At 37.2% G+C, this 12,868-nt stretch overlaps 1 protein-coding gene across 1 annotated transcript; it reads left to right on the top strand.

Annotated features, from left to right (window-relative positions):
• Window positions 1–710: 710 nt before the first annotated feature.
• Window positions 711–12,501, top strand: LOC127972277 (shaker-related potassium channel tsha2). Its single transcript, XM_052575684.1, has 2 exons — window positions 711–3,795; window positions 8,031–12,501. The coding sequence occupies exon 1, from the start codon at window positions 887–889 to the stop codon at window positions 2,321–2,323; it is 1,437 nt and encodes a 478-aa protein (XP_052431644.1). The 5' UTR covers window positions 711–886; the 3' UTR covers window positions 2,324–3,795; window positions 8,031–12,501.
• The last annotated feature ends 367 nt before the right edge of the window (window positions 12,502–12,868 follow it).

The following is a 12,868-nucleotide window of genomic DNA, read 5'->3' as shown; positions in this document are numbered from 1 at the left end:
TAAGTTTAAATATATCAAGTTTAAATATATATACAGTCATGATCAGTCATTTAATCAGATATTTGGGCTTTTACCAAGAAACTGAAATCAGCAACTAAGTTCATCTTTGCAATGCAGAGGAAACACAGCAACTGCATCTGAAGTGACATTCAGATGTGTTTACATACTGTTTAATGCAGTTCAGAGGGACTTGGGAAGATTTAACTTGCAGTAAACAAATTTGTAAACACTGTTTTGATATTTTAACCATAAAATGTTGAATACTGATATTTGAAAGAAAAGAAAAGATTCTTTACTTAGGCAGTTGTTGCCTAATAGTTAGTCAGACTTATAACCTGAAGGTCACAGGTTTGAGTCTCAGTGCTGGCAGGGGTTGGAGGCAAGGGGAGTAAATGACCAACACTCTCTTCCACCCTCAGTACCATGACTGAGGTGCCCTTAAGCAAGGCACTGGAACCCCAACTGCTTATTATTAACTGATTATTAATCCGTCCACATCTGGAATAGTAAGTTGCTAGTGAAATTGAAAAAGGTGTAATCTTAATATGTATACTTTGAATACTAGAATATTAGACTAATGACAAAAAAGCACCTGTAACATTTTTTTCTGTTGTTTAAACGAATAAATGTTACAACGGCTTGCCATAGCTCTTGGAGCGCGCGAGCGAGTGAGGGAGGGCATTGCTGCTTAAAATGCTGTGAATGTGACAGCCAATAGACCAGACTGTCAGCCTCAGCTTGGGGAGGGAATGTGGAGAAACCTCCGTGAGGAAAATGCGCGCGAAGTGACGCGACACGCGCCGCTCTACAAGTGCTCTAAACGATATTCCAAGAACAGCGCGAGAACCGGGGCGCGAAACGGACTCGCCCTGTTGAGGGGACAAACATGACTGTGGTGCCCGGGGAGAACCTCGAAGAGACTGTGGCATTGGCAGCCCTGTCCCAAGATGTTTACGACCCTGAACGGGCAGACCAGGAGTGCTGCGAGCGGGTGGTTATCAACATCTCCGGCTTGCGCTTCGAAACCCAACTAAAAACACTGGCGCAGTTCCCCGCCACCCTACTCGGTGACCCCAGGAAAAGAATGCGCTTCTTCGACCCTCTGAGGAACGAGTACTTCTTCGACAGGAACCGACCGAGCTTTGATGCCATCCTCTACTACTATCAGTCTGGGGGCAGGCTGAGGAGACCCGTCAATGTTCCCGTGGACATCTTCATGGAGGAGATCAAATTCTACGAGTTAGGAGAAGAAGTCATTGAGAATTTTAGGGAGGACGAGGGGTTCATCAAGGAGGAAGAGCGACCTTTGCCCGAAAACGAGTTTCAGAGACAGGTCTGGCTGCTGTTCGAGTACCCCGAGAGCTCTGGACCCGCGAGGGGCATCGCAATCGTCTCGGTGCTCGTCATCTTGATATCAATTGTCATCTTTTGCTTGGAGACTTTACCTGAGTTTAGGGAGGATGGGAAAATGAACGAGGAGAGCCTCGCACTCAATGGAACTGCCAGTTCAAAGAAGCCCAATCCATTCACAGACCCCTTCTTTATTGTGGAGACCCTGTGTATAATCTGGTTCTCTTTTGAATTGCTCGTGAGGTTCCTCGCGTGCCCAAGCAAGCCCGCCTTCTTTAAGAATATCATGAACACGATTGACATCGTGGCTATTATCCCCTACTTCATCACCTTGGGTCTGGAGTTGGCCGAGCATCAGGGTAACGGCCAGCAGGCCATGTCTCTGGCCATCCTGAGGGTCATTCGCTTGGTGCGGGTGTTCCGCATATTCAAGCTTTCCAGACACTCAAAAGGGCTTCAGATCTTGGGCAAGACCCTGCAAGCGAGCATGCGAGAGCTGGGTCTCCTCATATTCTTCCTTTTCATTGGAGTTATACTGTTCTCCAGCGCCGTGTATTTCGCCGAGACGGACGACCCCGAATCGGGGTTCAGCAGCATCCCCGATGCCTTCTGGTGGGCAGTGGTTTCCATGACCACTGTGGGCTACGGGGACATGTGCCCAGTCACCATCGGTGGCAAAATAGTGGGCTCTTTATGTGCCATCGCCGGTGTGCTCACCATTGCGCTTCCAGTGCCCGTCATCGTGTCCAATTTCAATTACTTCTACCACAGGGAGACCGAGCACGAGGAGCAGATGGAGTACACGCACGTGACGTGTGGCCAGCAGCAGCCCTCGTTTGGTGAATTTAATACGAGTGACAGCAAACCGTCCCTTGCTAAATCAGACTATTTGGATTCAGAGGATGGAGATTCGGTCAAGTACACCAACTGCAGCCCCCATAAAGCACACACGGGGAGGCTTACTGATGTATGAATGTAGAACGCCAACGATTCTAAACCCAAAGAAGAGCACCTTTCTCCATGAGTACATCCTCATCCCCTGTCATAATCTGAGGAACACTTTCAGTTGGAAACGACGACAGTGGATTTATACCGTGACGTGATTTTCGATTGTTTTCTAAACGGTCTTCCATTGTTGTGAATGTAGAGCATCGAAGCGCGAGACGTAGGCGCGAAAATAAAAAGAGAATCAAATAGAACGCGCATTATGTATTAGAAAGCTCAATTAAATCGATGTGTAGCACTTTATTCGTTTAGCTGTAGCTCCGCGGATTCGTGATTCGTTAGTTCTCCACAAATTCGTTGCCAGTGCGATACAGTTTACAAATGCGCTCATTTGAAAGAAATAGTAGGACCAATATATGTACATTTTTTGTTATTTGTTTTCTAACGAGTACAGCTCAACTGCAAGGTCGTTTTGAGAGAGAGAGAAAAAGAGAAAAAAAGACTTGCCCCAGCTTATTAAAAAATGGCACTATTATTATTATTACCATTTAAAAAGCTAGTTGTGTCTTGTGTAACGTTACATTTGGAAATTTGAGACACATATCTCAGAGCTGTATTGAGGACGATAGGTAGACTAGAAGAGCAAACCAGCTTTTGGTTTTTAATTAGGATCACACTGCGTTTTCAGGCTGTCATCATATCAGTGGCTCTGCAATAACATTGAAAGGTTATTATGACATCTTAAAAGTACTTGGTAACTTCCCTCGAACTATGTAGAGCACTTCAGGGATAGACTTACACTGAGAAGCATCATTACGCATCATTATCAACAGACGCGTAGGGAATGAATGAAAAAAGGTTTGATTTCAACAACGTGCGCTCAAATCTGGACACTTAGGAGCTATTCTTTATACACTAGTGTTATCTAGCGGGAAAAGGCACTAACTGCAGTCTTTATGATACTAAATGTGTTTCCATAGCAACTTTCCAGACGGTTCTGGAGACATTGGGGTATTATTGCTCCCTTAATTTATTCACAGGAAAGATGGCTTTGGGTGTTTTTATTTTAAAACAAGGTACATTAATGAATTCAGTTAAGTTGAAGAAGGAAAAGAAAAAACAAAAAACTCTCAGGTAGGCAGGTTTACATTCTTATTAGGCCTGGTTAAACCAAAAGAGCCCACAGAGGCTTATCCAACATATTAAATGTGAATACAAAGTGTCAGTATAACAGCGTATAGCCCGCATCCGTGAAAATGGAGATACGTCTATATTTCTGCACTGCAACAGCATCAAAGGGGATCATGAATTCAGCACAAACAGGGATTCATCATGACGTCACTGTGAGGAAGTCTGTTGACTGGACTTGGAGAATCAACTCATGCAGGATCAGTAATGGACCGGAAATGGAATTGACTGCATGTTTTTAAAACTCCCTGCTCCTTTTTTTTTCTCTCTCTCGGATTTTCACATTAACAAGAAGAGTTCAGACAGGAAGAGGTAAGTAATAACTGCTCGTCCATGAAAAATAACTGTGCAGGTGGTGTAAAGTATCTGAGAGCTATTTGTGAAAAATATTTAGAGTTTGTAGTATTTCAATTTATAACGTATGAAAGCAATACTTCTAGGCGCATATACAAAAATAAAACCACAAACAGTATAAACTGAAAGTATTATGTCACTAAAACAGACAAAAACTGTACTGAAAAGTTTAACAATTTTTGTTCATAGATGTTTTTTTTTCATAGGCAATTTAAATTATGTGAGATATTGCACAATTAATTATATATATATATATATATATATATATATATATATATATATATATATATATATATATATATATATACAGAGAGAGAGAGAGAGAGAGAGAGAGAGAGAGAGGTCTAGAATTTGAATATGAGGATCTGTGAAATGAAATGTGCAAAAGAACAGGATGAAACGTATTAGTCTTTTTTTTTTTTTTATGGTAATCAACAAAGCCTGGTACCACATTCTTTCAAAACAGTCTATAATAATCGTAGAAATCGAAAATATTTTGCCAAAGCATTTTAGTAAATTTGAACATAAAAAATAAATAAATAAATATCCCAAAAAGAGGAAATATATTTAGAAACTTTTTCATATATTGAAAATCTAATTTCTAATGAATAAAGAAAAAAAAATATATAGCCATATGAAGAAATCAATAATCAATAATGAAGAAAAATTATATATATATATATATATTTGTTCTTCACTATTGATTATTTATATATATATATATATATATATATATATATATATATATATATATATATATATATATATATATATAATTTTATTGGTTAAGAAATATACCATATACTGTTATTAATTCCTGTTTTCATGTAGTAATAACAATGTGAGTGTTTCTGTCTATATGTGTATGAGATACATGTAAGGCTTGCAGTATGCAGATTGCAAAACTAGAATTTTTCATTCTAAAATAACCCCACAAGTTAAAATTGACCTACTTTATGTACACTAGGTGGCAGTATGTGCATGTTTTATCCTTTTCTGTAGTGTTTGCTTGTAAAGCCAGAATTGATCATTTAATTGAGTCCGTGTACAGTAAGATTGAATGATTTCAGTTAGGTATTAGTTATTTTTTACAAAAAATGTTTGGAGCCGTCAATATTTTATTTATAATATATAATAAGATAATGCAGATTAAATAGTTAGGATCTTAAAATAATAATAAAAAAAAATATATATATATATATATATTTGTATTTTTTTATGTATTGTGTGTTGACTGCCATGTTCACTTTATCAAAGGTCATGTTATTTCAAGCTGTGGATATTTTCATAATCCAGGAACCTTTGGCACTTAAAGTTGATTAGTGGCTATCATGTGACTTTCATATACCTCCTCATGGCCCAGGAATATTGTCCCTTAGAACTCTGTCTAAGGATCTGAATACACATACACATGGACAGGCATAGGTTTTTTTGTTTTGTTTTTTCTGCTGGAAAATATGCCGAGCTAGACACAATAAGAGCGACTGCGTACTGCTGTTGTCATGTGTGGCACTCGTGCTATTGGCTTGTGTTACAGCTCACAGGTGTTGAATAGGTCAGTGTGACTTTGTGGCTTGCTGCAGTGAAAATGAAACAGCACAGCTTTAGCTCTGGCTTTCACTGGGGTGATATTTACACGGTTACATGGCAACATAGTGTTGATATTCCTAAGACAGTCTAGTTAGGGTTTCTTCTGAACTATTAACAATCTTAAACTGATTCAGCTTGACTTCTTAAAGGGATAGTGCACCCAAAAACAAAAACTTCTACCATTATTCATTATTTCTCATGCTTACGTCATTTCAATGCTGAGTGGCATGAAATGTAATTATTCTTTTAAATATCTGTACTCCATAATCAGACATTTTACAGTTAAAAAAAGTAATAAAGGATGCATAAAAGTGTGTTGTGTAGTTGTACAGTAAAATGTTGTATAAATAACCTTTGTCAGAAACTGAAATAACTAAAAAGTTGAATAAATAAAATTGTATTTAATCATTTACAATAACAAAATCGCTGATTTTAATATATGTGGATTTTAATATATGTCACTGCAATATAATAGCACCAAAAAGGTTTAAGAACTTCTTGTTGGGCCATCAGCCAAAAAGTGTCATGGTGTTTATGTAGCTGTGTTATAAAGTACCGATTGTTTCAAAGCAGTATCACATGAATTAAGAGGAAAATAACAGTGTTAATATAGTAGAATTCATCAGTTATAAAACATTTAACTCCAACTGTTACTGTAAAGCAGCTCTAAGAAGGCACCAGTGTCATTAATCAGCTCAATTCATTGTTATGTTGTTTCAATACATTTTCATAAATGTGGTGACGTTGCCATGTTTTTAGTGTCATTATCCAGCTCAGTTCAGTTATGTTCGGCAAGCAAAAGAAGCTGAACTCTATCAGGTGACAGTAGTGGGGGGAAAAAAGTATTTAGGTGGGTAACATCTAAAAACTGAGTAAAATATACAGGCTACATTTTATTTTTTAAATATTATAATTTTGAATTTGAATGGTGTTGTTGATTACAGTTAGGGCTGCAAAAAGGTGGACAATTTCCAGCAAATTTCAGAGGAATTCCAGAAATTTTGGAATCTTTCCATTATTATTATTATTACTTTAAAATATTCCAGGGATTTGGAATATTCCGATGTCTCACTGTCAATGGTGGCATTACTGCCATTGGTGGTACTGTTACTACTGATGGTGTTACTAATGGTGGTCTTATTTTCAGTGGAGTTTTTACTGTTGGTACAGTAAAAACTTTTACAGTGCCAGCGTTTTTACTGTTGGTAGTGTTACTGTGGATGGTGTCACTATCAGTAGCGTTTCTGTTGATGGTGTTTCTGTCAGTGGTGCATTACTAGCGATGGTTGTTTTGTTGATGGTGTTACTGTCAGTGCTGTTTCTGTTTCTGTTGATGGTGTCAATGTTAGTGGTCTTACTACTGGTGGTGGTTCTGTTGATGGTGTTACTGGTGGTGCTGTTACTGCTAATGGGTTACTGTCAGTGGCATTACTGTTGGTGGTGTTACTGTCAATGGGGGTTTTACTACTGGTAATGGTGCTGTCCTTGGTATTACTGGTGGTGCCATTACTGCGGGTGGTGTTTCTGCCAGTGCTGTTACTGTTGGTGGCGTTACTACCCATGGCTACTGTCTATGGCATTAATAATGTTAGTGGTGGTGTTACAGTTAATGGTTTTACTGTAAGTTTTATTACTGCTGGTGCTGTTACTGCCAGAAGTTTCACACTCAGTGCTGCCTGCTGTTGCACTTAAAATGACAAATTATTTATAGGGATGTCCTGATCTGATCCACGACATCGGTATCTTGCAGATACTGGCCCAGAACGCTAGATGGGAGATCAGAGGGGAGAAAAAAATATGATCCGATACCTATACAACACAAACCAAGGGAAAATCTTTGAGCTTTGGGGTCTGACGCTAAAGTGCCCTTGCCGTCCAGTCTTCCCTCAGTCTGCAATTTCTTCCGAGGGAAGGGGTGTGCTACATGAATATTTTTGATCGTGGACGATAAAAATGTCTCCACTATCTGCTATTGAAGAAATATCTATGTATTATGCTGCAGCGCACATTATATCCACGGAATGAATATACTGCAGCTGACAGCTGACATAGGCCTATCCAGTACCATAGACATAGTTATTTACGTCTATGTCCAGTACTGCTGCTCCCACACAGAGAAAAATCACTCAAAACTCTTGACTGAAAACCTTTAAACCTGTTGCTTTAATAGAATCAATGTATATTGTTGTTTTATTTTTACTTGTTCATTCAATTTATTTAATGCTACTGCTAAATACTATGGAACCTGCAAAACACTGTTTATTTTTGTTTGTGTATTATGTGTATTTGTAATGTGTATCTTTGTTCTATTTTTAATTTTATTTTTTAATAAAAAAGATCAAATAATGACAAAGATTTTTATGTTTTTTAGGTGGCTAATTGAGCAAAGTGCTTCCATTTATTTTATTATTAGTAGTAGTATTATTTTAAGAATAGAATAAAAAATATCGGATTGATATCGGAATCGGCAAATAGCGAAAGCTGCGGCATCGGTATCGGAAGTGAAAAAGTGGTATCGGGACATCCCTAATTATTAAGCACATAATCAGCACATTTATCACCCAAATTATGATTAATGAATTCTGTTCTCTTTTTGTTTACAGGTACCGTCATGAAAATGGACTTCCTGTCCTACAGATCTGCACACACATGCAGCACAGTATCGTCAAGGACAATATGAATCTTCACCTGACCAGCACTGCATGGGACAAAACTAACTTCATGTTTGCATTTAAACAGCATTCATTTGTTCCTATCAAATAAATGATGTACAGTGCCTCGAAAGGAATATGACTGTCAAATGTGGAATCTAACCATGAGGAGATAAGAACAACGTGGTAAATACAAAGAAGATGCTTTGAAGCGCACTGAGGTAGAAACTATTTACTTGAAATCACAGAGTGCAGAGTACATGCACAAACAAATTGTGAGATACATCCTGATGTTTATCTGCCCCCGAAACAACAACATGCTACTGGGACAGGTGTTTGTGAGTATGCACATGTGAATATGTGTCTTCAGAACCAGCAGTATGTCACGTTTAAACATTACGGATCATGTGCTATACCTAAAAATATTATGGCACGCATGGAAAGTTGGGCATGGAATAAATCTTGATTACTATGTTAATTTATTATTATTAATCTTTTTTTTGGTCAACAAACTCAGTAGTCATATTATGTGGGAACAACTATAAAAGACAACAAATTACTTGACTGTTGAGGTTAACACTGTTAAATATCTATTTTTTTTGTTTTGTTAAAGTATCATAGCTTTTATATTAAAAAGGAATCGGTTAAACTGGTGAAAGGTTATTTTTCTAGCTTCTTTAAAGATTTTGCTAAATCGTTTGACATTTTTTTCCACTGTTTATTTTGCCTGCTGTGAAAAGGAAATGTGTACACGTGTAGAAATTCTGTCATGATTTCCTCCTCGAATTGTTTATGTGGTACAAACACTGAAAACAAAAAGGTTTCTGCAGGTTTGTGCCTTTATAGTTTCAGGATCTCCCATCACTGAGAGCATCTACCTCATTGTCCCGATTGGCTGTTTTACCGCGCATTTACCTCACTGTGTTGCGTTACATCAAACAGTTCAAATGCCTTATTTCTGGAATCAGCTCAAGCTTATAGTATGTCACATTTCCCCACATTACTGTCGGCAGTATTGGATGTGTGTTGTCCTGGTCTTGTCCATCCTGAAGTTGTGCAACCATTCAACCTAAAAAGTCAAGAAGAAGAACAATAATGTGAAGCTGGCAAGTAAAAACTCATCCAAACATGCCCCACAAACCAATTTAAAGTATTTTCCCTGATTCCCTGAGGTATGTAGGCCTATGATGTTGAAATCTAGACATTTTATTAGCTAGAATATGGGAAGTTGCAATGTGATAGGGTTTATATGCGAATGATGATACTTGAGAAATGATTGTCTGGCGGTAAATTTTTCTAGCTGAAATGTTCATAAACACATTTTCCCTATTTAAATGAGTAATTATTTCCTGCATGTTTGCAAGGACATTTTGACGCCTGAAATCTTGACTTTACATAAACACTATATGATTATCTGCTTCATGTCAAACTAATGTTCTGCGCCTTATATATTATTTTGTTATTTCCATGATTTCATTTCATTTACAAGTTAAAGACACATGTATCACCTTGTTCTCTGCATCTAAACTGGACATTGCTACTGGTTAACAATACGACAGACTGAGCAGTAAGCATTGATTCATTTTCATGGATAGTTTATAGAGTCATCACTCATAGTTGTTCATAAAGTTTCATTTTTTAATTCAAAGCAGGCTAATTTGTTGTTTAAGCTAACATGAGAACAGATGCTAACACTGGATCTGGCAGCTAGCAAACATGATTCTGTCATAGCTGTGAGGTACTGTATAACACTGGATAAGAAATTGTAAGAAATTAAAAGGCTTTTTGATTTTTTAAATTGATAATGAACATTATTTCTTCAAAAATTAGCTGTTGGACTCATCAACTAATAAAAATGGTTTAAATAGGATAACATGGACATCAATACGATACAACAATACAGTTACTTTGAAGTGAGCTCTTATTTGAGGTAAATTGATTTAATGTAATTTGCTTTAGACTGCAATATGATAATCTTGTTGAATAAATAGTGTATCATAAAAAAGGCATGCTGATTTGCAACAGTTAGAAGAAAGGAAAATGTTAAAAATATCACAATTCTCCTCAATATTGTGGTTATGGATTCTGCTGGCATTGATATTTTGACCGCTTTGAAGAGCATCACATATTAATACAGGCTGCACATCATGCCATGATTCTTCAAATGTGGCGCGCCATTCATAATGCTCCTACCATTCCATACACATCCCTGATATCCACACATGTGATTTCTATGCTAGATAGTTCATAGATGTTCAATCATATCTCTGCTGACGGTCAACTGCGTGTATTCACACATGACACTACACTGTTGCCTAATATGTGTGCAAAGCAAGAAGCGCATTTCATGTTCCTTTAATGCCAACTTATAAATGAAGTGGTATATATTCAAAGCAGGGAAATATATTCTCAAACACTCCATTACATAAGCTGATCATGTATTTATGAAACCATTGTGAGCAATTATAAAACAGGCGGTGTTGCACAGTTTAGTACCGTATGTGTCTGTGGTTTGTTCGTAGTAAGCAATAATGCATGATAAATTGTATGAGTACAATGACCGAAATATCACTGTTGCTTTGCACATGATGTTAAATGGCTGTTCATGTCAATATGTTTCTTTACTAGTGCCTTATATCATGGATCATATCACCAGACAACACGTCTGAAATTGCTATCCATTCTAGAATCTGTACATTGAGATTATGATGTCACTGATTTCTTTTGTAATATGAATGTATTGCACTCAAAGTCTTCCTGGGATTGTAATATTCTTCATTTATGCTCATGTAACATCCTGTGTTTCTAAACGATTGATGCCCATGTTTCAACTTTTCAGCAATGCCAGTATAAAGTCTCTTTACATCACCATTTTGGCATTTGTGCAACAGAAAATAATCCCTTATTTCATGAACTCACTCTTTTGCAGTTAAATAAACATTTGGGTTCGGTGCAAGTTAAACCCAGTTTACCGCACTTGTAGCGTAATGTTGATTACCACACACACAACTTTCTTCTGGGTTACAATAAAGCACTTACAATGGCAGTAAACAATGCCTATCCATAGCTGTTAAAATACTGTATTTTCCGGACTATAAGTCGCACTTTTTTTCATAGTTTGGCTGGTCCTGCGACTTATAGTCAGGTGCGACTTATTTATCAAAATTAATTTGACATGAACCAAGAGAAATGAACCAAGAGAAAACATTACCGTCTCCAGCCGCCAGAGGGCGCTCTATGCTGCTCAGTTCTCCTGTAGTCCACACTGAAGACATAGAGCGCCCTCTCGAGGCTGTAGACGGTAATGTTTTCTCTTGGTTATAAATAAATGCGACTTATACTCCAGTGCGACTTATAGTCCGAAAAATACGGTACATAGTTTCAATAGTACAGGCATGATTTTAGAGTAAAAAAGCTAATTTGTATAGTTATATTCAATCCTGCACCTTAGTCGTCATAACTAACTAGTGTATGCTAGTGTATAAATTCATAATATTTACATTTTTGCTTTTAAATCTTCCAAAAATTGGCCCGATTCACATTCATTTAAAAATTCTAACGTTAGCCTAGATCTTTTTTTTTTTTTCTGTGATAATAAAAATGATGCCACAAATTCTGTTGATAAAGGTTCACATTTATTGAAAGGACTAGTATAAACCCACATGGCAATGATCAGATCTTGTTCAATTCACCAAAAAATTTGCGCCTGATAAAAAAAACACTGTGCAACTTAACACTCGCAACTTAACATATTTTTTCTGTTTCTGCTGAAAGCAAGAATGCTCCACAACACAATGCAGTTCGCAACCAATCAGAACATATTTGATGTTTATGTGAAAGCAGAATATTGAACCAATGAGAGATTTCACTGTGGGTGGGTCTACCCTACATGATGCAGAACAAATTTTTAAAAAATCAGATATAGTGAGTATGAAATGCCGCGTCTGGTTAGTACATGATGTTGATGTCAGATCGTCCACTTCTGTGTTTTCTCATACTGCATGTGTGTGCGTATGGTGCAGCTGGTGTCCATCTGAAGAGCCTTAGCACTTTGTTAACACTGTACACAGGTGTCTGATGTGTCCAGTATGATGTGTATGAGTAGTTCCCGTACTTACTATTGTCTGATGTTATGTTCTTCCTGCTTCTGTATTGAAACATTAGCCATTTGTCGTGTAAAATACATCAATGACCTTAAGTGAGTTTGCTAAAATGGAGGAGTCTGCTAAAATGTCTAGTCTTCTTACCCAACAGGGTGATGAATTAAGTGTCTGGTTTATGATGTAAATGTATGGTATACAGTCATTTTAATGTTGTTATAGAGAGTATGTTGTTTTCCTGAGGTAATCTATCTGTCTAACTGAATATATATATTTGAATCATACATTTACAGAATGAATGCAATAAATCTCTTTGAATACTATTTATGCCTGATCTCCTACATTTAGTCCAGTCACCTTATATGATATAGATTGTTTCAAGGCAGTTTCACAGTGATAAACAGGAAACAGCAGAATCAGTTATGGGAAATCAGCTATGGAGACAGTTGAGATTCGGCTGTAAAGCACCTCTAAAAGACTAGTGTCAAAATGTTGCTCAGGTCAGTTCAGTGTTTGTTCTCTTCAGATCAATAAAAGCGTGAAGTTATTCAGCTATAAGCAGTTCTACAAAAGGCATTTACAGTAAGACTTGTACACGATCTGTCATTACAGCAACATGTACAAAACATTTTAAACATTTAACAAGTTAAAATGTTTCGATTTTGCACCTGGCTATAAGTTGTAGAGAAA

This window comes from Carassius gibelio, chromosome A4, assembly GCF_023724105.1.
Source record: "Carassius gibelio isolate Cgi1373 ecotype wild population from Czech Republic chromosome A4, carGib1.2-hapl.c, whole genome shotgun sequence".
Lineage (NCBI taxonomy): Eukaryota > Metazoa > Chordata > Actinopteri > Cypriniformes > Cyprinidae > Carassius > Carassius gibelio.
This window is presented reverse-complemented; position numbering and strand designations above follow the sequence as displayed.

Bases quoted from the DNA above. Each gene is read 5' to 3' on its own strand.
- LOC127972277 (XM_052575684.1), top strand. From the start codon at position 887: ATGACTGTGGTGCCCGGGGAGAACCTCGAAGAGACTGTGGCATTGGCA.